Source organism: Oncorhynchus tshawytscha, linkage group LG02, assembly GCF_018296145.1.
Source record: "Oncorhynchus tshawytscha isolate Ot180627B linkage group LG02, Otsh_v2.0, whole genome shotgun sequence".
Taxonomy (NCBI): domain Eukaryota; kingdom Metazoa; phylum Chordata; class Actinopteri; order Salmoniformes; family Salmonidae; genus Oncorhynchus; species Oncorhynchus tshawytscha.
The window spans coordinates 1,866,116-1,889,358 of NC_056430.1; the positions used below are offsets into that span (position 1 = coordinate 1,866,116).

General features: G+C 42.2%; 1 protein-coding gene across 1 annotated transcript; it reads right to left on the reverse strand.

Annotated features, from left to right (window-relative positions):
* Positions 1–13,796: 13,796 nt before the first annotated feature.
* LOC121840687 (protein ATP6V1FNB) lies at positions 13,797–17,061 on the reverse strand. The gene is made up of 3 exons (XM_042305517.1): positions 15,900–17,061; positions 14,643–14,824; positions 13,797–14,181 (listed from the first exon to the last, which is right to left on the reverse strand). Exons 1-3 carry the CDS (start codon positions 16,142–16,144, stop codon positions 14,063–14,065), a joined length of 546 nt encoding a protein of 181 aa, XP_042161451.1. The 5' UTR covers positions 16,145–17,061; the 3' UTR covers positions 13,797–14,062.
* Between the last annotated feature and the right edge of the window lie 6,182 nt (positions 17,062–23,243).

Here is a 23,243-nt window from a genome sequence, read left to right on the forward strand (position 1 = left end):
CCAAGCTATGTCTTCCAATGGCGCGACTGCTATCGGCATCAAAATATTATCCAACTTGAATAAACGCTTGGAGGTAAGGATGACAGCAGTGGTGTCGTCTACGGCGATGCGGATATCACATACTATTGATATCTACATAGCACATTGATGTGAATCACACTGCTGCTCTCTCATTTAGCTCTTTGTGCCTTCCGGATTGGGGTTGTTAAATGTGTATTTTAACCCAATAATGGTTGAATTCAAGAAGTTTAAGTTGCATTGTTTTTGAAACCAGTGGACAGCCAGTGAAAAATGTCCTCTTGCAACAGCTGCATAGTGTGGATCCCAGCCTATAGAATAACAGATGCATAGTGTGGATCCCAGCCTATGGAATAACAGATGCATAGTGTGGATCCCAGCCTATGGAATAACAGCTGCATAGTGTGGATCCCAGCCTATAGAATAACAGATGCATAGTGTGGATCCCAGCCTATAGAATAACAGCTGTATAGTGTGGATCCCAGCCTATAGAATAACAGATGTATAGTGTGGATCCCAGCCTATAGAATAACAGATGTATAGTGTGGATCCCAGCCTATGGAATAACAGATGTATAGTGAGGATCCCAGCCTATGGAATAACAGATGTATAGTGTGGATCCCAGCCTATGGAATAACAGATGTATAGTGTGGATCCCAGCCTATAATAACAGATGCATAGTGTGGATCCCAGCCTATAGAATAACAGCTGCATAGTGTGGATCCCAGCCTATAGAATAACAGATGCATAGTGTGGATCCCAGCCTATAGAATAACAGCTGCATAGTGAGGATCCCAGCCTATAGAATAACAGATGCATAGTGTGGATCCCAGCCTATAGAATAACAGATGCATAGTGTGGATCCCAGCCTATAGGATGCATAGTGTGGATCCCAGCCTATGGAATAACAGATGCATAGTGTGGATCCCAGCCTATGGAATAACAGATGTATAGTGTGGATCCCAGCCTGTGGAATAACAGATGTATAGTGTGGATCCCAGCCTATGGAATAACAGATGTATAGTGTGGATCCCAGCCTATGGAATAACAGCTGCATCCCAGTGTGGATCCCAGCCTATAGAATAACAGCTGCATAGTGTGGATCCCAGCCTATAGAATAACAGCTGCATAGTGTGGATCCCAGCCTATAGAATAACAGCTGCATAGTGTGGATCCCAGCCTATAGAATAACAGATGCATAGTGTGGATCCCAGCCTATGGAATAACAGCTGCATAGTGTGGATCCCAGCCTATAGAATAACAGATGCATAGTGTGGATCCCAGCCTATAGAATAACAGCCCAGCCTGCATAGTGTGGATCCCAGCCTATAGAATAACAGCTGCATAGTGTGGATCCCAGCCTATAGAATAACAGATGCATAGTGTGGATCCCAGCCTATAGAATAACAGATGCATAGTGTGGATCCCAGCCTATAGAATAACAGCTGCATAGTGTGGATCCCAGCCTATAGAATAACAGCTTAGCATAGTGTGGATCATAGTGTGGATCCCAGCCTATAGAATAACAGATGCATAGTGTGGATCCCAGCCTATGGAATAACAGCTGCATAGTGTGGATCCCAGCCTATGGAATAACAGCTGCATAGTGTGGATCCCAGCCTATGGAATAACAGCTGCATAGTGTGGATCCCAGCCTATGGAATTAAATTGGGGCTTTTATTGCTCAATCTAATTCATGCGGATAAAAACAAAATAGAAGAATATAACTTATAAATGCCTCATGATCTTAGTTCAACTGTCACACTCCATGAGAACCCAACATATAAACTTGTTTTACTCCAATGTTTGTAAACATTGTAAATGTAAATAACACTGTATAGCCTCATAACAACTATAATGTTGATATCATGGATGGTCAGTCCTTACATCCACAGCTCTGTCTATTATTATTTTTTATTTTTTTAACCTTTATTTAACAAGGCAAGTCAATTAAGAACAAATTCTTATTTTCAATGACGGCCTAGGAACAGTGGGGCCTGTTCAGGGGCAGAACGACAGATTTGTACCTTGTCAGCTCAGGGGTTTGAACTTGCACCTAGTCCAACACTCTAACCACTAGGCTACCCTGCCTCCCCCTGAGACTGGTTACATTTCTCCAGGCCCGTCCCTCAGCTCTGTCTATTACTCTGAGAGTGGTTACATTTCTCCAGGCCCATCCCTCCCTCAGCTCTGTCTATTCATCTGAGACTGGTTACATTTCTCCAGGCCCGTCCCTCAGCTCTGTCTATTCATCTGAGACTGGTTACATTTCTCCAGGCCCGTCCCTCAGCTCTGTCTATTCATCTGAGACTGGTTACATTTCTCCAGGCCCGTCCCTCAGCTCTGTCTATTCATCTGAGACTGGTTACATTTCTCCAGGCCCGTCCCTCAGCTCTGTCTATTCATCTGAGACTGGTTACATTTCTCCAGGCCCGTCCCACAGCTCTGTCTATTCATCTGAGACTGGTTACATTTCTCCAGGCCCGTCCCTCAGCTCTGTCTATTACTCTGAGAGTGGTTACATTTCTCCAGGCCCATCCCTCAGCTTTTTACCAACAGAGGCGGGGTGTCCGTTTTGTTGTTTCATTTGTGGATTTGCATTTAAACAGCTGTATATTATCAAGATATCAAAGTGTCACCAACTAAAAGGTAAACAATAGGCCTACAGCAAATCAAATCAAATCAAATCAAATCAAATTTTATTTGTCACATACACATGGTTAGCAGATGTTAATAGTGTAGCGAAATGCTTGTGCTTCTAGTTCCGACAATGCAGTAATAACGAGCAAGTAATCTAACTAACAATTCCAAAAAAACTACTGTCATACACAGTGTAAGGGGATAAAGAATATGTACATAAGGATATATGAATGAGTGATGGTACAGAGCAGCATAGGCAAGATACAGTAGATGATATCGAGTACAGTATATACATATGAGATAAGTATGTAAACCAAGTGGCATAGTTAAAGTGGCTAGTGATACATGTATTACATAAGGATGCAGTCGATGATATAGAGTACAGTATCAACGTATGCATATGAGATGAACAATGTAGGGTAAGTAACATTATATAAGGTAGCATTGTTTAAAGTGGCTAGTGATATATTTACATCATTTCCCATCAATTCCCATGATTAAAGTGGCTGGAGTAGAGTCAGTGTCATTGACAGTGTGTTGGCAGTAGCCACTCAATGTTAGTGGTGGCTGTTTAACAGTCTGATGGCCTTGAGATAGAAGCTGTTTTTCAGTCTCTCGGTCCCAGCTTTGATGCACCTGTACTGACCTCGCCTTCTGGATGGCAGCGGGGTGAACAGGCAGTGGCTCGGTGGTTGATGTCCTTGATGATCTTTATGGCCTTCCTGTAGCATCGGGTGGTGTAGGTGTCCTGGAGGGCAGGTAGTTTGCCCCGGTGATGCGTTGTGCAGACCTCACTACCCTCTGGAGAGCCTTACGGTTGAGGGCGGTGCAGTTGCCATCTCTGTCGACGCCGGAAGTACATGCAAATGCAGCATATGGCATTCATTTTCCACATGTAAATAGCCCTTTTCAGTAGAGCTCAAAGCATGCCACTCCATGAGCACAGCATTTATTTTTCAGCTTGAATCAATGAGCCCAATCAGTCCTCCATGACAACTGAATATAACCAACAGAGTAGGGCTGGCTAATAAGTCCTTAGTTTTGCGGTCATGCTCAGGTAAAACAATTTGTCTAATCTATACTTCCATATTTCAAAGTCCTATTCTTGAAGATCAGGGGGTATAACATTTATTGGAATTACTGGAATTCTGATACTTTGGTTTTTAATGTAAAGATATAATTTAATCATATTATTATATGTAGTAGAAAGCGATAGGTTAGAAGAAGCCTACATAACCAACCCATAAAGTAACATTTAACATCCATATATGGCCAAGAAATGTCAACTTTAACATTTATTTATCCTGTAATAGATCTCATTCAATTGGTAACATACATTTTTGTCTTCTTCTAATGTCTCTGGAAGGGCATTAGAAGGGGCATTAAAGTATCCTACCCAACCCTGCACACAGGCTATAGACAGAATCTGTCAATTCTGTGCAAAATCCAATCCATAGATGTACAGTATTATGAACAGTAGATTACAGTAGGTTATAATACAGTAGGTGGCAGTAGGCGATAATACAGTAGATTACAGTAGGCTATACTACTGTAGATTACAGTAGGCTATACTACTGTAGATTACAGTAGGCTATAATACTGTAGATTACAGTAGGCTGTAATACTGTAGATTACAGTAGGCTATAATACTGTAGATTACAGTAGGTTATAATACAGTAGGTGGCAGTAGGCGATAATACAGTAGATTACAGTAGGCTATAATACTGTAGATTACAGTAGGTTATAATACAGTAGATGGCAGTAGGCAATAATACAGTAGATTACAGTAGGCTATAATATTGTAGATTAGGGGGCTACTGTATAATATTGTAGATTACAGACTACAGTACTGTAGATTACAGTAGGCTATAATACAGTAGTTTAGTTTATTTACATTAGCTACAGCACATGCAGAAGCTTTATTTTGGGGTCCACATAAAATGTACAAATACATGACAAAGTACAGAACAGTTATAGACAAGGATATTCAATTCAATATATATACACTACCGTTCAAAAGTTTGGGGTCACTTAGAAATGTCCTTGTTTTTGAATGAAAAGTACATTTAATGTCCATTAAAATAACATCAAATTGTCAGAAATACAGTGTAGGCACTGTTAATGTTGTAGATGACTATTGTAGCTAGAAAGGCTGGTTTTTAATGGAATATCTATATAGGCGTACAGAGGCCCATTATCAGCAACCATCACTCCTGTGTTCCAATGGCACGTTGTGTTAGCTAATCCTAGTTGATCATTTTAAAAGGATAATTGTTCATTAGAAAACCCTTTTGTAATTATGTTAGCACAGCTGAAAACTGTTGTTCTGATTTAAGGAAGCAATAAAACTGGCCTTCATTATACTAGTTGAGTATCTGGAGCATCAGCATTTGTGGGTTCGATTGCAGGCTAAAAATGTCCAGAAACAAATAACTTTTTTCTGAAACTCGTCAGTCTATTCTTGTTCTGAGAAATGAAGGCTATTCCATGCGAAGAATTGCCAAGAAACTGAAGATCTCGTACAATGCTGTGTACTACTCCCTTCACAGAACAACGCAAACTGCCTCTAAACAGAATAGAAAGAGGAGTGGGAGGCCCCGGTGCACAACTGAGCAAGAGGACAAGTACATCAGAGTGTCTAGAAACAGATGCCTCACAAGTCCTCAATTGGCAGCTTCATTAAATAGTACCCACAAAACACCAGTCTCACCGTTAACAGTGAAGAGGCGACTCCGGGATGCTGACCTTCTAGGAGTTCAAGTAACAGACGCATCTCAACATCAACTGTTCAGAGGAGACAGGCCTTCAGTGTGAATCAGGCCTTCATGGTCGAATTGTTGCAAAGAATCCACTACTAAAGAACACCAATAAGAAGAAGAGACTTGGTTGGGCTAAGAAACACGAGCAATAAACATTAGACAGGTGTAAATCTGTCCTTTGGTCTGATGAGTCCAAATGTGAGATTTTGTTTTATAAAAAATAAAAAAAATAAAAATTGGGTTCCAACTGCTGTGTCTTTGTGAGACGCAGAAAAGGTGAATGGATGATCTCTGCATGTGTGGTTCCCACTGTGAAGCATGGAGGAGGAGGTGTGATGGTGTGGGGGTGCTTTGCTGGCGACACTGTAGGGGATTTATTTAGAATTCAAGTCACACTTAACCAGCATGGCTACCACATCATTCTGCAGCGATACGCCATCCCATCTGGTCTCCGCTTAGTGGGACTATCATTTGTTTTTCAACAGGACAATGACCCAACACACCTCCAGGCTGTATAAGGGCTATTTGGCCACGAAGGAGAGTGATGGAGTGCTGCATCAGATGACCTGGCCTCCACAATCACCCGACCTCAACCCAATTGAGATGGTTTGGGATGAGTTGGACCGCAGAGTGAAGGAAAAGCAACTAACAAGTGCTCAGCATATGTCTGAACTCCTTCAAGACTGTTAGAAATTCCAGATGAAGCTGGTCGAGAGAAGGCCAAGAGTGTGCAAAGCTGTCACAATTTGACCATGGAGGCCTGATTCATCCTGATTCATGCAGTTTCCTCTGAACAGTTGATGTTGAGATGTGTCTGTTACTTAAACTCTGTGAAGCATTTATTTGGGCTGCAATTTCTGAGGCTGGTAACTCAAATGAACTTACCCTCTGCAGCAGAGGTAACTCTGTCTTCCTTTCCTGTGGTGGTCCTCATGAGAACCAGTTTCATCATAGTGCTTGATGGTTTTTGTGACTGCACTTGAAGAAACGTTCAAAGTTCTTGACATTTTCCGAATTGACTGACCTTCATGTCTTAAAATAATGACTGTCATTTCTCTATGCTTATTTGAGCTGTTCTTGCCATAATATGGACTTTGTATTTTACCAAATAGGGCTATCTTCTGTATACCAACCATACCTTGTCACAACACAACTGATTGTCTCAAAAACTTTAAAAGTAAAGAAATTCCACAAATTAACTTTTAACAAGGCACACATGTTAATTTAAATGCATTCCAGGTGACTACATCATCACCCTGGTTGAGAGAATGCCAAGAGTGTGCAAACCTGTCATCAAGCAAAGGGTGGCTACTTAGAAGAATCTCAAATATAAAATGTATTTTGATTTGTTTAACACTTTTTTGGTTACTACAAGATTCCATATCAAATGCATTTATAAAGCCCTTCTTTATTCAGCTGATGTCACAAAGTTGTACAGAAACCCAGCCTGCAACCCCAAACAGCAAGAAATGCAGAAGTAGAAGCACGGTGGCTAGGAAAAACACCCTAGAAAGGCCAAAACCTAGGAAGAAACCTAGAGAGGAACCAGGCTATGTGGGGTGGCCAGTCCACTTCTGGCTGTGCCGGATGGAGATTATAACAGAACATGGCCAAGATGTTCAAACGTTCATAGATGATTCCATAAGTGTTATTTCATAGTTGTGATGTCTTCACTGTTATTCTACAATGTAGAAAATAGTAAATATAAAGAAAAACCCTGAAATGGGTAGGTGTGTCCAAACCTTTGACTGGTACTGAATATCAGGAAATGTACATAGTGAACTCGTATACATTGTAAATATTTAAATAGAATGCACTATTTCAGAATGTGACATACCACTTGAATAGAATTCAGACTGGAATGAATTGAAGTTCGCAAATATCCCCCTATCTGCAAGGTTGACCAATGGCAGAACACCTTATGGATATGAAAGTTGACCTATTTCCTTTACATGCCCCCATTTCCTCGTGGTTAATTTAAGCAAAAAGGGGTGTGGTATATGGCCAATATACCACGGCTAAGGGCTGTTCTTTAAGCACGACGCAACGCAGAGTGCCTGGATACAGCCAGTAGCCATGGTATATTGGCCATATATCACAAACCCCAAAGGAGCCTTATTGCTATTATAAACTGGTCACCAACGTAAGAGCAGTAAAACTAAATGTCTTCTCATACCCGTGATATACGGTCCGATATACCAGGGCTGTCAGCCAATCAGCATTCAGGGCTCGAACCACCTAGTTTATAATAGTAGTTGTGTCATTTCCTAGTGGTTTATAATAGTAGTTGTGTCATTTCCTAGTGGGTTATCAGTAGTTGTGTCATTTCCTAGTAGTTTATAATAGTAGTTGTGTCATTTCCTAGTGGTTTATCAGTAGTTGTGTCATTTCCTAGTGGTTTATCAGTAGTTGTGTCATTTCCTAGTGGTTTATCAGTAGTTGTGTCATTTCCTAGTGGTTTATCAGTAGTTGTGTCATTTCCTAGTGGTTTATCAGTAGTTGTGTCATTTCCTAGTGGTTTATCAGTAGTTGTGTCATTTCCTAGTGGTTTATCAGTAGTTGTGTCATTTCCTAGTGGTTTATCAGTAGTTGTGTCATTTCCTAGTGGGTTATCAGTAGTTGTGTCATTTCCTAGTGGGTTATCATTAGTTTTGTCATTTCCTAGTAGTTTATCATTAGTTTAGTCATTTCCTAGTGGTTTATCATTAGTTTTGTCATTTCCTAGTAGTTTATCATTAGTTTTGTCATTCCCTAGTGGTTTATCATGTATGTATCCACCTGGTACAAAATGTGCACAGGTAAAGTAAACAACATCAGATTTCCTAATAAGCTACAAGCTCAAATATCTCCACTGGTAAAATGGTCAACCACAACAGCCCACAATAACAGTAGAGCTCAATGGTCTCCATTCTGTGTGATATACAGTGTGTAATCTGGGTTATATGAGGTACTGCCAGGGTCAAGGCTGACACTAGAGAAGCCTTTCTTTCAGTGATTGAAATGGATACATCCTCCTGACATTTCAGTTCAGTGCAGGTGGTTTCACCTTAACAGAGACTCCCAGGGCTTCAGGTTACCTCATTGTGATGAGCTCATACAGGCCTTCTTGTTTCCATATTCAGGCTGAATCATCATATAACTTCACTGCAAATGTTTAGACTACTATGGGTCTTCGCCAATATCATTTATATAAATGGTGAACAAAACAGGCCCTAAAACGGAACCTTGCTGAACACCTTTTCGGTGTAATATAAACTGTAATCTATACTAGATTAAGCCAGTTTATTCCAGGGCTAAAACATGACCATTGAGCATCCTTTTTTTAGTCCAGGAGCAGGCTTAATCTTTACTTTTCTACTTTGTCCCCCTGTGTTAGTTTTCAGTCTCAAACCAGGTTTCCATCCAACTTTTTTATGAGAGTAAAGTACATGTCACGACAGGCCTGATGGAAACAGCACATTCATGAGTAAACTTTCCAAATGTTGACAAAACAAAATACGCTAGACAAGGTGGGATCTATTTGTGTCTAAAATGAATAATGAGAGAAATGGCAATCAATATAACTAATATTGATATACCAACTACGGTAACACTTTACAATAAGGTTCCATGTCTAAAGGGTTTATATAGAGGTTATAACTACATTATGAATGATTATTTAATCGTTTCTAAATACACTAAACCATTAAAACGGTTATATCGCATTGGTCAAAATAGTGCAATAACTTGTCAAATAGTGTGCCGATATTTACCTCCAGTTGTTATAAATGCACTTATGCTTATACGATGAACCCTTGTTATCCTGCTACCTTATTTTCAACAGTTGCCAAGTGGAACAATAATTATTTTCTCTCTTTTGGTGTGATGCATTGTGGTGCCTTGTCCCAGGAACAGAAGAGGCTGGTTTTCATGATGTCTTGACGCACCTTTGAAAACCCTGATGCCCTGGACAAATTTACATCCGTAACATTCTTCAATGATCATTCATAACATATTACCCTTGACCAGATTATATCAACACACCTACCTGTTCTCTGTGATAGTCCCAAGTATGGTGAACGCTCTGGTGTGAAATGGTAACTGTAATATCTTTGGTTGGTGAAACAATGGAGGAAAAATATCCTCTCACAATGTTGAATGTTTTAATAGTTAGTTAGTGTTGAACATTACTTCCTAACACTAATAGCTAGCTACCACAGATTAAAGGGGTTAGCTAGTTATCACAATTTTTGCTAATACACTAGCTAGGTAGTAAGTTAGTCTTAAAATTGGAACTGACAAAGGATGCTAGCTGGTTAACTTACCAGCGACCTAGCTAGATACAGTACATGAGTTCAAAGGTTAGATAACTATCTAGCTAGCATGCTAATCCCAAAAAACTAGCTAAAAAAATTGCATGGAAATACTGACATTTCAATTTTAGCTAGCTAGCTGGCAGTGGAGTGCATTCATGCATTCCCATTTACAGCAATCAGCTGCGGTATAGTTACAGGGGACAGGAGGAATGATCCAATTGGAAGCTGGGGATGATTAGGTGGCCATGATGGTATGAGAGTCAGATTGGGAATTTAGCCAGGCCACCAGGGTGTCACGCCCTGGTCTTAGTATTTTGTGTTTATATATTTGTTTGGTCAGGCCAGGGTGTGACATGGGGTTATTTGGTGTTGTGTTGTGGTATTGGGGGTTTTAGTAGGTATTGGATTGTGGCTGAGTAGGGGTGTCTAGCATAGTCTATGGCTGCCTGAGGTTCTCAATCAGAGTCAGGTGATTCTCGTTGTCTCTGATTGGGAACCATATTTAGGTAGCCTGGGTTTCACTGTGTGTTTGTGGGTGATTGTTCCTGTCTTAGTGTTTTGTTTTCACCAGATAGACTGTTTCGGTTTTCATTATTTCATTTCGTTAGTTTTGTAGTTTCTGCATATATAGGTTTTCCTTCATTAAAATATATCATGAATCATCACCACGCTGCATTTTGGTCCGATCCTTGTTCTACCTCTTCGTCAGAGGAGGAGATAGAAGAGAGCCGTTACACAGGGTTAACACTCCTACTCTTACGATAAGTGGGATTGTTAGCGACCACAGAGACCGGACATCCGTTTAATGTCCCATCTGAAAGGCTGCACCCTGCACAGGGCAGTGTCCCCAATCACTGCCCTATGGCATTGGGATCTTCTTTTTTTAGACAAGAGGAATGAGTGCCTCATTCTGGCCCTCCAACACCACTTCTAGCAGCATCTGGTCTCCCATCCAGGGACTGACCAGGACCAACCCTGCTTAACTTCAATGGCAAGCCAGCAGCATCTGGTCTCCCATCCAGGGACTGACCAGGACCAACCCTGCTTAACTTCAATGGCAAGCCAGTTGTGGGATGCTGCTTTATTTTCTCTGTGTTTCAGAATTTTCCTTCAATTCGCAAGAGGATAAATGTATCTAACCGGAGAAAGCATCTGAGCGGACAAAACAGCGCCCCTCTGTCTCTGTATGCCATCTATCTGATGCTGTCTGGTCAAAAAGAGTATGACATTGTTGTCGCCCGTAACATTGAATGCAAAGGAAGCCAGCGAGCCTTTGGCTTCCCTTTTATAATAAAAATAAATAATTGCCATTTAGCTAAACTGAGTGAGCTCAACTGTGAATGGTCTTAGCTTAAGGGTCAAGGGCAGCCAGTTTGAATTTGGCTTCACACCAATCACATCGAGAGCAAAATATCTAACGACAGAAAAAACTTGAATTGTTGCATCTCGTTGTGTTGTTGTCCTCTGGTGGCTAGCTAGCTATCTAAAAATTCTCACTTTCCTAAATGAGCCATTTGCACAATCAAAAGGTACAACGCCCTCGACAACAGAGAACCCGTACAAACGCACGGAGGAACAAACAAAGTACTCTCCGGTTTTGTGATGAAACAAAGGTTTGGTTGAATTCATTCTGCCACTGTGTGTCTTCTTATTGTCTCAGCCTGATGCCTACAGTATATACCACGGTCGTAAGGCAAGCTTATAGAGCAAACAACGCAATTATCAAAACACACAGGTTGTAATATGAATTTTGTTGTGGCTTGGCTTCCCAAGCGATTTTACCCACGCATCTCTATTGATACCTGACAGTTAACGTTTTCTAGCTCGCTATAGCGAAGTTCACTACCCAGCAAATGTGATCTACTTAGCTAGCTAAATACACCATGCTAAAGGTTATCCCGTACTAAATCGTCTGGTAGAATTTAAATATTCACAAATGTTTTAGGTTTTACCTAATGCTAGCTAGATAGTTAGCTAACGTTTCCGAGCTAGCCAGGTAGGACAGAGGTGCTGTCAACATTTTTTATATTCTGAACGTTTTTTTTTCTTCAGGCAATCTCTTCTGTATGGCCTTTTCACACCACTCATAGCCACTTCCATCCTGATTCTTCACATGATATCAGTGTCAACACAAAATTCTGGGCACGTTCCAGAGCGTCTTTATTTCAAGCGAGATTCACAGATAGACAGATTTCATGAACGTCGGGGAATTTCTCAAAATCCAGTGGACCGCACCAATAAAATGGCTTGAGATATTCACAAGGCCTTCATTCCTGGAATAAATAAGTAGAGCAACACTGCATTACACCCAAATATGAGAAAATAGATTTGATTTAACTGTGCAAATAAAAAATAAGGTTGCACGATGATGCATAAGGGTTCAATATTATGCACATTTGTAAGTGAATTTATAAATGGTTAATAGCTGGAGGTAAATAGTGGCTCGCTAATTTGGCAAACACTGACTGGCTATTTTGACCAATTTGTTAACCCATTTATTAATGGTTTATAATGCATTTACAAATGATTAAATAACCGTTAATAACGTAATTACAAACATTTTATAAACCCTTTTCAAATGTAACCCTTCACATAAGAATCTCATATCAAACTAAACTTGGAGTCACGCGATGACATCTGTGACTTCCCCACTACAACTCGGGAAAGCATGCAGTTTATTAGGCTACAGAATAAACTTCACATGGTGTTGAAAGTATCAAATCAATGTATTTATAGCCCTTCTTACATCAGCTGATATCTCAAAGTGCTGTACAGAAACCCAGTCTAAAACCCCAAACAGCAAGCAATGCAGGTGTAGAAGCACGGTGGCAAGGAAAAACTACCTAGAAAGGCCAAAACCTAGAGAGGAACCAGGCTATGTGGGGTGGCCAGTCCTCTTCTGACTGTGCCGGGTGGAGATTATAAACCTAGAGAGGAACCAGGCTATGAGGGGTGGCCAGTCCTCTTCTGGCTGTGCCGGGTGGAGATTATAACAGAACATGGCCAAGACACAGTGGGTCTTATTCTGGTGACATGATGATCGACGCTTGGCTGCTGTTTGACGTAATAATCTCATCATGCAGGTAGCCTACTCGCACTGTATCTGCTAGCTGCTAGGCAGTTAACCCACTGTTCCTAGGCCGTCATAGAAAATAAGAATTTGTTCTTAACTGAGTTGCCTAGTTAAAGAAAGGTAAAGAAATGAATAAATAAAAAAACTAGTCACCAATTGTATGGAAACCTAGCTTCAGTATCATATCTGCTTTCCTCGAAATGTGATTATCATAGGAGACTTCAACATGGCCTGTGGCTACATACCCAAGAGGCAGTGGGGCAGCATCCGCCTGCGGTCTGACAGCAGCTGACGGGCGACACCATCGACACCACTGTGATGGAGTCCACACAATGTGCCTACGACGGGGCAGAGGACATCGCCATAGAAACATTCAGTGCATTTGGAAAGTATTCAGACTCTTTCACTTTTTCCACATCTTGTTATGTCACAGCCTTATTCTAAAATGGATCAAATATAAAACATTTCTCATCAATGACAGAATGTCAGGATGTTGATACATAGTCTATTACTAGGGCCCAGAGTTTTTCCTCCCACTCTGTTCATTCATTAGTCCTCGGTAATCTAGCAGGTAGCCCAGCAGTTAAGAGCATTGGGCCAGTAATCAAAAGGTTGCTGGTTCGATTCCCGAGCCAACTATGTAATTTTTTGTTGTTGTTGATGTGCCATTGAGCAAGGCACTGAACCCTAATTGCTCCTGATAAAGAATGAAAATGTCAGTATGAATCTGTACCGTGCCAGTCATAGGTCAGAGTATTTATACCAGGCAACTGATGAAGAGGTGACCAGACCATGCTAGCTTGTTAATTATAAACCACAACATTTCAGATGTGGGTTTCCTTGTTGCTAGGAGACCAGTTGAACCTGTGACCAACTCATGTCAAGCGTGGCAGCCTGCTTTCTCCTCATGCTTGGCAATTTTTTCACATCTATTATTTTCACACAGGAATGTTTAAACCACACAAACCTGACAGCAAATAACTAGAAAACGTTTATCCAAACATATATTATCCAAACATATATTATAACACGTTTTCTCCAACAGTTATAATAGTTTGTATATGTAAAGTAACAGTGTTTTCATAAGAATTGCATATGAACATAATTTATAGCTAACATACATCTGTATATCCTATAGAAGAGAATATATTTGTTGTAAAGCAAACAAAGATAGCATGCTTATACAGCGAAAAACAAATTAAAGTTCGTCTTCATCAATATCGAGAGAATTTAAGAATAAAGTATAAAACCAGCTGAAAAATGAAGCCTTTCGCTTGTCATCCAAGACGATCCGTTTCGGAGGGAAAATTGAATATTCCATTCCTGGCGTAAAAATTGTTCCTCACGACTCCTGATCTCCCATTGGCTGGCGACCTGTAGTCTCTTCCATAGTCACCTACACACAGATGGAATGTTGACATTGTAATACCCCATTTAAATGTGTATTTGAATGTCTTTCTTTACCGTGCATTGCTTTGTGATAAACATGCTCAAAACAAACACAGACTAGTTTGTGATCCTTTCAAGCATCTTTATTTTCTTATTGTATTTTATTTGATTATGTTATATTTATTAGCCAGGGAAATAGCATTGAGATCAACATGATATTTTTCCATTCAGCCCTTTAAAAGGTCTGGCTATATGAAGCATCCCAGAACCAATCTCCATCCATAGTCATTATAAAGGCTTGCTTTTAACCAGCAATGAAGCATTATACCTGCAGACATAACGTGTTATTAAATGATGTTATTAAGTGTTACCAAACATTTCACCAACTCTCCATCCATAGTTATATAATGTCATACACGCTTATAACGAGTACTCAAGCTTCAAGTACAAGATTACCAAACATCTCACCCAGTCTCCATCCGTAGTCCCAGGAAGACAGTAGAGGGTAGTCAAACTTCTCCTCTGGGCCTTTCTGGGTGCGTGTATGGAGGTACAGGCTACGCCCCTTCCCCTCCTTGGAAAAACCCTGGTAGAGAGATTCCTTCGTCTGGGGTGTCACTTCTCTCATCAGGGGAGCCTCGCTCAGTGACCTGGGTTAAAGGTAACCAGGAACATCATTCCGGTAGACATTAATATGTTTTAAATCCTCAAAGTGACCTGGGTTAAAGGTAACCAGGAACATCATTCCGGTAGACATTAATATGTTTTAAATCCTCAAAGATTTTTGATATGAAATTGTACTGTTGTAATTTTTCTAAAAACGGCCTCGTCTGATGTATTATGAGCCTGTGTGACTGAATGGGTCCATCTTAAAGGTTGAGTTCCTTCTCATTAAACCAAAAAGGTGGCGCAGCTGACTCTAGTGGCCCGAGGCTTAGATCCCTAGTTTTAGACCCCTAGGTTTAGAGCCCTATGTTTAGACCCCTAGACCGCCAGGTTTAGACCCCTATACCCCTAGGTTTAGACCGCCGGTTTTAGACCGCTAGACCCCTAGTTTTAGACCCCTAGACCCCTAGGTTTAGAGTCCTAGACCCCTAGGTTTAGACCCCTAGGTTTAGACCCCTAGACCCCTAGTTTTAGAGCCCTAGGTTTAGACCCCTAGTTTTAGACACCTAGGCTTAGACCCCTAGACCCCTAGTTTTAGAGCCCTAGGTTTAGACCCCTAGTTTTAGACACCTAGGCTTAGACCCCTAGGCTTAGACCCCTAGTTTTAGACCCCTAGTTTTAGACACCTAGACCCATAGGTTTAGACCCCTAGGCTTAGTCCCCTAGACCCCTAGGCTTAGAACACAAGTTCTGCGGTTTATACATTTTGTCTGAGTGTTTTGGAGTATGCCCCTTGCTGACCGAAAAAAAGGAAATAAGAAATTTGATGTATAGCACTTACTTTTGATACATAAGTACATTTTAAACTAGATACTTTAATAATTTTACTCAAGTAGTATTTTACTGGGCACTTTCAGTTTTATTTGGTCATTTTCTATTAAGGTATCTTTACTTTTACTCAAATATGACAATTGGAAACTTTTTCCACCACTGGGCTTAGGTTACCACACACATTTTGGCGTAGTCGGCAAAATCAATAATTGTGGCACTCCTGTGGCTGAGGCAACTCTAGTTGCATTTATAATGTGTCAAATAAAATGTATGAATTAATTCACTCACCTGTCCATGGGCACTGCAGCCTCTCTCCTCCTCTCCAGGGTAGATAACACAGGAGGCAGGATGGTCTTAGTGGTCAGGGGAAGCTCAGGGAGCCTCAGCCTTATCTGCTCATTGGCCCTGCAGGAGACGAAACTGCTGGGGTAGTCTCGTCCGTAGCGGCTCTTCCAGGCCAGCCGGGTGTAGCACTCCTTCTCGATCTGCTCCCGGTAACAGTTCTGGTTCTCGGTGGTCAGGAGGTTCCTCATCCTCGAGAGTGTTCTGTCCAGTTCTAGAATGTCCTGTACCTCTTCTAGTGTGTCCTGTCCTGTTCTAAAATACCCTGTTCTGTTCTAGAATGTCCTGTTCTGTTCTAGAATGTCCTGTACCTCTTCTAGTGTGTCCTGTCCTGTTCTAAAATACCCTGTTCTGTTCTAGAATGCTAGTTTCTGTTCTAGGATGTCCTGTACTGTTCTGACCTGTCTGTAGAATAGGCTTTTGCTGCACTGGTTGGCTGGTTCTGCTGTTCTAGTGTCCTGTCCTTGTTGGTTTCAGAGTGGAGACTTCCGGAATATTTATCTTCTCCCTCACTGAACCAGAACTCTGTATGCTTTCCCACAGGTATTATCTCAGTCAGAAACCTAACCTAACCTTGTGGCTCAGATTCAGAAACCTAAGAACAGATTGTCAGGTTGCTCTCTCTCTCCCTCTATGGTTAACCAATCAGAGACCAGAACGTTCCAGACAGGTGCCTTTGTGTGTGTGTGTGTGTGTCTAGAAAACAGATTTCATTTTACCAGCCAGCTGACAGTACTTCAGAACATGACGGAACACAGCATATACAGAACGAGTGAGAGCAGTTCTGCTTCCAGTCCAGAGGGTGGCGCTGTAATGTTAAAGTAGTGTTTTCTCTCTGTGAGTCCGCATACTGTGGTCCCTGCTGAGCAATGATACTTTAAGAGAATCTCCATGTTTATCCCAGAATTAGGCTTAATATGGGTCTGGGGGGGGTTGATGTGACACACCCACCAAGACACACCCATCTGTCAGAGCCTTGTCCGCAGCTTAAGTATTGCAGAATCAGTCTTCCCAGCCTGGTGCAGGTCTACAATTTTGTTTCTGGTGTCCTTTGACAGCTCTTTGGTCTTGGCCATAGTGGAGTTTGGAGTGTGACTGTTTGAGGTTGTGGACAGGTGTCTTTTATACTGATAACAAGTTCAAACAGGTGCCATTAATACAGGTAACGAGTGGAGGACAGAGGAGCTGTTTGCAAATAAATTCATTAAAAATCATACAATGTGATTTTCTGGATTTTTTTCCCTAATTTTGTCTGTCATAGTTGAAGTGTACCTATGATGAAAATTACATGCCTCTCATCTTTTTAAGTGGGAGAACTTGCACAATTGGTGGCTGACTAAATGCTTTTTTCCCCCACTGTATCCCTGTACGATAAACTTCACATTCGGTTTGAGCCACGTTTCCTGCACAAAAAAATCACCCCAGATTTAGCTGGCATATATCCACAATGAATTGCTTGAACTTCTGCCCATTAGGCAACAGTGTCTTCTGTGGCCGTCTCTCTTATCTGCCCTCTCCTGTGGCCGTCTCTCTTATCTGGCCTCTCCTGTGGCAGTCTCTCTTATCTGGCCTCTTCTGTGGCCGTCTCGCTTATCTGCCCCCTTCTGTGGCCTGTGCCCCCTTCTGTGGCCGTCTCTCTTATCTGCCCCCTTCTGTGGCCGTCTCTCTTATCTTCCCCCTTCTGTGGCCGTCTCTCTTATCTGCCCCCTTCTGTGGCCGTCTCTCTTATCTGCCCTCTTCTGTGGCCGTCTCTCTTATCTGCCCTCTTCTGTGGCCGTCTCTCTTATCTGCCCTCTTCTGTGGCCGTCTCTCTTATCTGCCCTCTTCTGTGGCCGTCTCTCTTATCTGCCCTCTTCTGGGGCCGCTTCTCTTATCTCTTAGCCTTCTATGTTGCCGTCTCTTGTTTCTCCTCTCTAGTCTTGTCATAGTTGTAAAAAGTGTAAAAGTAAACAATTGTTTAAGTAATTCCACAGGCCTTTAGACCTCACCAGCAAATTCATTGTACGCCATGTTTTACTTCTTCACTGTCTGTATTTCATCTGCTATAATTTGTGCAAATAAATTTAACAAAAGTTTAATTTGTAGAGCAGCTTGAAGTGATACAGTCTACTGTGTGCTCAACCCACCTCTGTTCTCTCTCCATCTACCCTCTTGTCTGCCGCCGTCTCTAGTCTTGTCTGTTACTGTCTTCTGTTATGACATGTTCTGTTCTTCTGGTCTCTCTCCATCATATCCTATTATTCTGTTGCTTATCTGGTGTCTCTCTCCATCATGACCTCTCTAGGTAACACTACCTATCTAGATAACTCTAGAGGCATAACTCTATATACAGACCCCTCCAAATAAACACTACAGATCTCTCTATATAACACTACAGACAGACCTCTCTATATAACACCACAGACAGACCTCTCTATATAACACCACAGACAGACCTCTCTATATAACACTACAGACCTCTCTATATAACACTAAAGACCTCTCTATATAACACTAAAGACCTCTCTATAACACTACAGACCTCTCTATATAACACTACAGACCTCTCTATATAACACCAGACAGACCTCTCTATATAACACCAGACAGACCTCTCTATATAACACTACAGACAGACCTCTCTATATAACACTACAGACCTCTCTATATAACACTAGACAGACCTCTCTATATAACACTACATACAGACCCCTCCAAATAAACACTACAGACCTCTCTATATAACACTAGACAGACCTCTCTATATAACACCACAGACAGACCTCTCTATATAACACCACAGACAGACCTCTCTACATAACACTAGACAGACCTCTCTATATAACACTAGACATACCTCTCTATATAACACTAGACAGAACTCTCTATATAACACTAGACAGACCTCTCTATATAACACCACAAACAGACCTCTCTACATAACACTAGACAGACCTCTCTATATAACACTAGACAGACCTCTCTATATAACACTACAGACCTCTCTATATAACACTACAGACCTCTCTATATAACACTACAGACCTCTCTATATAACACTACAGACCTCTCTATATAACACCACAGACATACCTCTCTATATAACACTACAAATATCTCTATATAACACTACAGACCTCTCTATATAACACTAGACAGACCTCTCTATATAACACTAGACAGATCTCTCTATATAACACTAGACAGACCTCTCTATATAACACCAGACAGACCTCTCTATATAACACTAGACAGACCTCTCTATATAACACTACAGACCTCTCTATATAACACTAGACAGATCTCTCTATATAACACTACAGACCTCTCTATATAACACTACAGACCTCTCTATATAACACTACAGACCTCTCTATATAACACTAGACAGACCTCTCTATATAACACTACAGACCTCTCTATATAACACTACAGACAGACCTCTCTATATAACACTACAGACAGACCTCTCTATATAACACTAGACAGACCTCTCTATATAACACTAGACAGATCTCTCTATATAACACTAGACAGACCTCTCTATATAACACTAGACAGACCTCTCTATATAACACCACAGACCTCTCTATATAACACTACAGACAGACCCCTCTAGAGTGCAATACAGACCCCTACAGACCTCTCTATATAACACTACAGACCTCTCTATATAACACTAGACAGACCTCTCTATAACACTACATACCCCTCTATATAACACTACAGACAGACCCTCTATATAACACTACAGACAGACCTCTCTATAACACCACAGACAGACCTCTCTATATAACACTACAGACAGACCTCTCTATATAACACTACAGACCTCTATATAACACTAGACAGACCTCTCTATATAACACTACAGATCTCTCTATATACCAATACAGACAGACTCCTCTATATAACACTAGACCCCTACAGACCCCTCTATATAACACTAGACCCCTACAGACCCCTCTATATGACACTAGACCCCTACATACCCCTCTATATAACACTAGACCCCTACAGACTCCTCTATATAACACTAGACCCCTACAGACCCCTCTATATGACACTAGACCCCTACAGACCCCTCTATATAACACTAGACCCCTACAGACCCCTCTATATAACACTAGACCCCTACAGACCCCTCTATATAACACTAAACCCCTACAGACCTCTCTGGCTCTACAGTTCCACTGAGTGAGGCTAACTGTAGCTTACTGTCAGAGAACAGCATTCACCCTAAAGTCTGCTGGATTTAGTGGACATTAGTTGTCAGGGGTCAGAGGCTACCTTGTGTTCAAAACCGACAACACACAGAAGGCTGCTATTGTGGGGTGGAGGACCCAATCCGTGTATGGTGGAGGGCCCGATCCGTGTAGGGCCCGATCCATGTGTGGTGGAGGGCCTGATCCGTGTAGGGCAAGATCCATGTTGGGTGTAGGGCCCGATCCGTGTATGGCCCGATCCGTGTGGGGTGGAGGGCCCGATCCGTGTAGGGCCCGATCCATGTGTGGTGGAGGGCCCGATCCGTGTAGGGCAAGATCCGTGTAGGGCCCGATCCTTGTAGGGTGGAGGGCCCGATCCGTGTGGGGTGGAGGGCCCGATCCGTGTGTTCATATTTCATGTCTATTCATGGTTATTCACACTTACCTGGTAGTCAGAGGTCAGGTAAAACAAATCTTAACTGAGAACTGTATTTTATAACATGAGAACATGGAGATCCTGTAAATGTGGGGGTACCACTGTTACTCCCTCCAGCAGCCTGTTACTCATCACCAATACCACTGTTACTCATCCCCAATACCACTGTTACTCATCACCAATACCACTGTTACTCCCTCCAGCAGCCTGTTACTCATCCCCAATACCACTGTTATCCCTCCAGCAGCCTGTTACTCATCCCCAATACCACTGTTACTCCCTCCAGCAGCCTGTTACTCATCCCCAATACCACTGTTACTCCCTCCAGCAGCCTGTTACTCATCCCCAATACCACTGTTACTCATCCCCAATACCACTGTTACTCATCACCAATACCACTGTTACTCCCTCCAGCAGCCTGTTACTCATCCCCAATACCACTGTTACTCCCTCCAGCAGCCTGTTACTCATCCCCAATACCACTGTTACTCATCCCCAATACCACTGTTACTCCCTCCAGCAGCCTGTTGGACATCACCAATACCCCTGTTACTCATCACCAATACCACTGTTACTCCCTCCAGCAGCCTGTTACTCATCACCAATACCACTGTTACTCATCACCAATACCACTGTTACTCCCTCCAGCAGCCTGTTACTCATCCCCAATACCACTGTTACTCATCACCAATACCACTGTTACTCCCTCCAGCAGCCTGTTACTCATCCCCAATACCACTGTTACTCATCACCAATACCACTGTTACTCATCCCCAATACCACTGTTACTCATCACCAATACCCCTGTTACTCATCACCAATACCACTGTTACTCCCTCCAGCAGCCTGTTACTCATCCCCAATACCACTGTTACTCATCCCCAATACCACTGTTACTCATCACCAATACCACTGTTACTCCCTCCAGCAGCCTGTTACTCATCCCCAATACCACTGTTACTCATCCCCAATACCACTGTTACTCATCACCAATACCACTGTTACTCCCTCCAGCAGCCTGTTACTCATCCCCAATACCACTGTTACTCATCCCCAATACCACTGTTACTCATCACCAATACCACTGTTACTCATCACCAATACCCCTGTTACTCCCTCCAGCAGCCTGTTACTCATCCCCAATACCACTGTTACTCATCCCCAATACCCCTGTTACTCATCACCAATACCCCTGTTACTCCCTCCAGCAGCCTGTTACTCATCCCCAATACCACTGTTACTCATCCCCAATACCACTGTTACTCCCTCCAGCAGCCTGTTACTCATCCCCAATACCACTGTTACTCATCCCCAATACCACTGTTACTCATCCCCAATACCACTGTTACTCATCACCAATACCACTGTTACTCATCACCAATACCACTGCTACTCCCTCCAGCAGCCTGTTACTCATCACCAATACCACTGTTACTCATCCCCAATACCACTGTTACTCATCCCCAATACCACTGTTACTCATCACCAATACCACTGTTACTCATCACCAATACCCCTGTTACTCATAACCAATACCCATGTTACTCATCACCAATACCACTGTTACTCATCACCAATACCACTGCTACTCCCTCCAGCAGCCTGTTACTCATCACCAATACCACTGTTACTCATCACCAATACCCATGTTACTCATCACCAATACCACTGTTACTCATCACCAATACCCCTGTTACTCATAACCAATACCCATGTTACTCATCACCAATACCACTGTTACTCATCACCAATACCCCTGTTACTCATCACCAATACCCCTGTTACTCATCACCAATACCACTGTTACTCCCTCCAGCAGCCTGTTGGACATCACCAATACCCCTGTTACTCATCACCGATACCACTGTTACTCATCACCAATACCCCTGTTACTCATCACCAATACCACTGTTACTCATCACCAATGCCACTGTTACTCCCTCCAGCAGCCTGTTACTCATCACCAATACCACTGTTACTCATCACCAATACCACTGTTACTCATCACCAATACCACTGTTACTCATCACCAATACCCCTGTTACTCATCACCAATACCACTGTTACTCATCACCAATACCCCTGTTACTCATCACCAATACCCCTGTTACTCCCTCCAGCAGCCTGTTGGACATCACCAATACCACTGTTACTCATCACCAATACCACTGTTACTCCCTCCAGCAGCCTGTTGGACATCACCAATACCACTGTTACTCATCACCAATACCACTGTTACTCCCTCCAGCAGCCTGTTACTCATCACCAATACCACTGTTACTCATCACCAATACCACTGTTACTCCCTCCAGCAGCCTGTTGGACATCACCAATACCACTGTTACTCATCACCAATACCACTGTTACTCCCTCCAGCAGCCTGTTACTCATCACCAATACCACTTTTACTCATCACCAATACCACTGTTACTTATCACCAATACCACTGTCACTCATCACCAATACCACTGTTACTCATCACCAATACCACTGTTACTCCCTCCAGCAGCCTGTTGGACATCACCAATACCCCTGTTACTCATCACCAATACCCCTGTTACTCATCACCAGCAGCCTGTTACTCATCACCAATACCACTGTTACTCATCACCAATACCACTGTTACTCCCTCCAGCAGCCTGTTGGACATCACCAATACCACTGTTACTC

Bases quoted from the DNA above. Each gene is read 5' to 3' on its own strand.
- LOC121840687 (XM_042305517.1), bottom strand. From the start codon at position 16,144: ATGAGGAACCTCCTGACCACCGAGAACCAGAACTGTTACCGGGAGCAG. The intron at 14,825-15,899 runs GTGAGTGAATTA...CCTTTAACCCAG, and splicing joins GCTGCAGTGCCCATGGACAG to GTCACTGAGCGAGGCTCCCC. The intron at 14,182-14,642 runs GTGAGATGTTTG...ATCTGTGTGTAG, and splicing joins GGACTACGGATGGAGACTGG to GTGACTATGGAAGAGACTAC.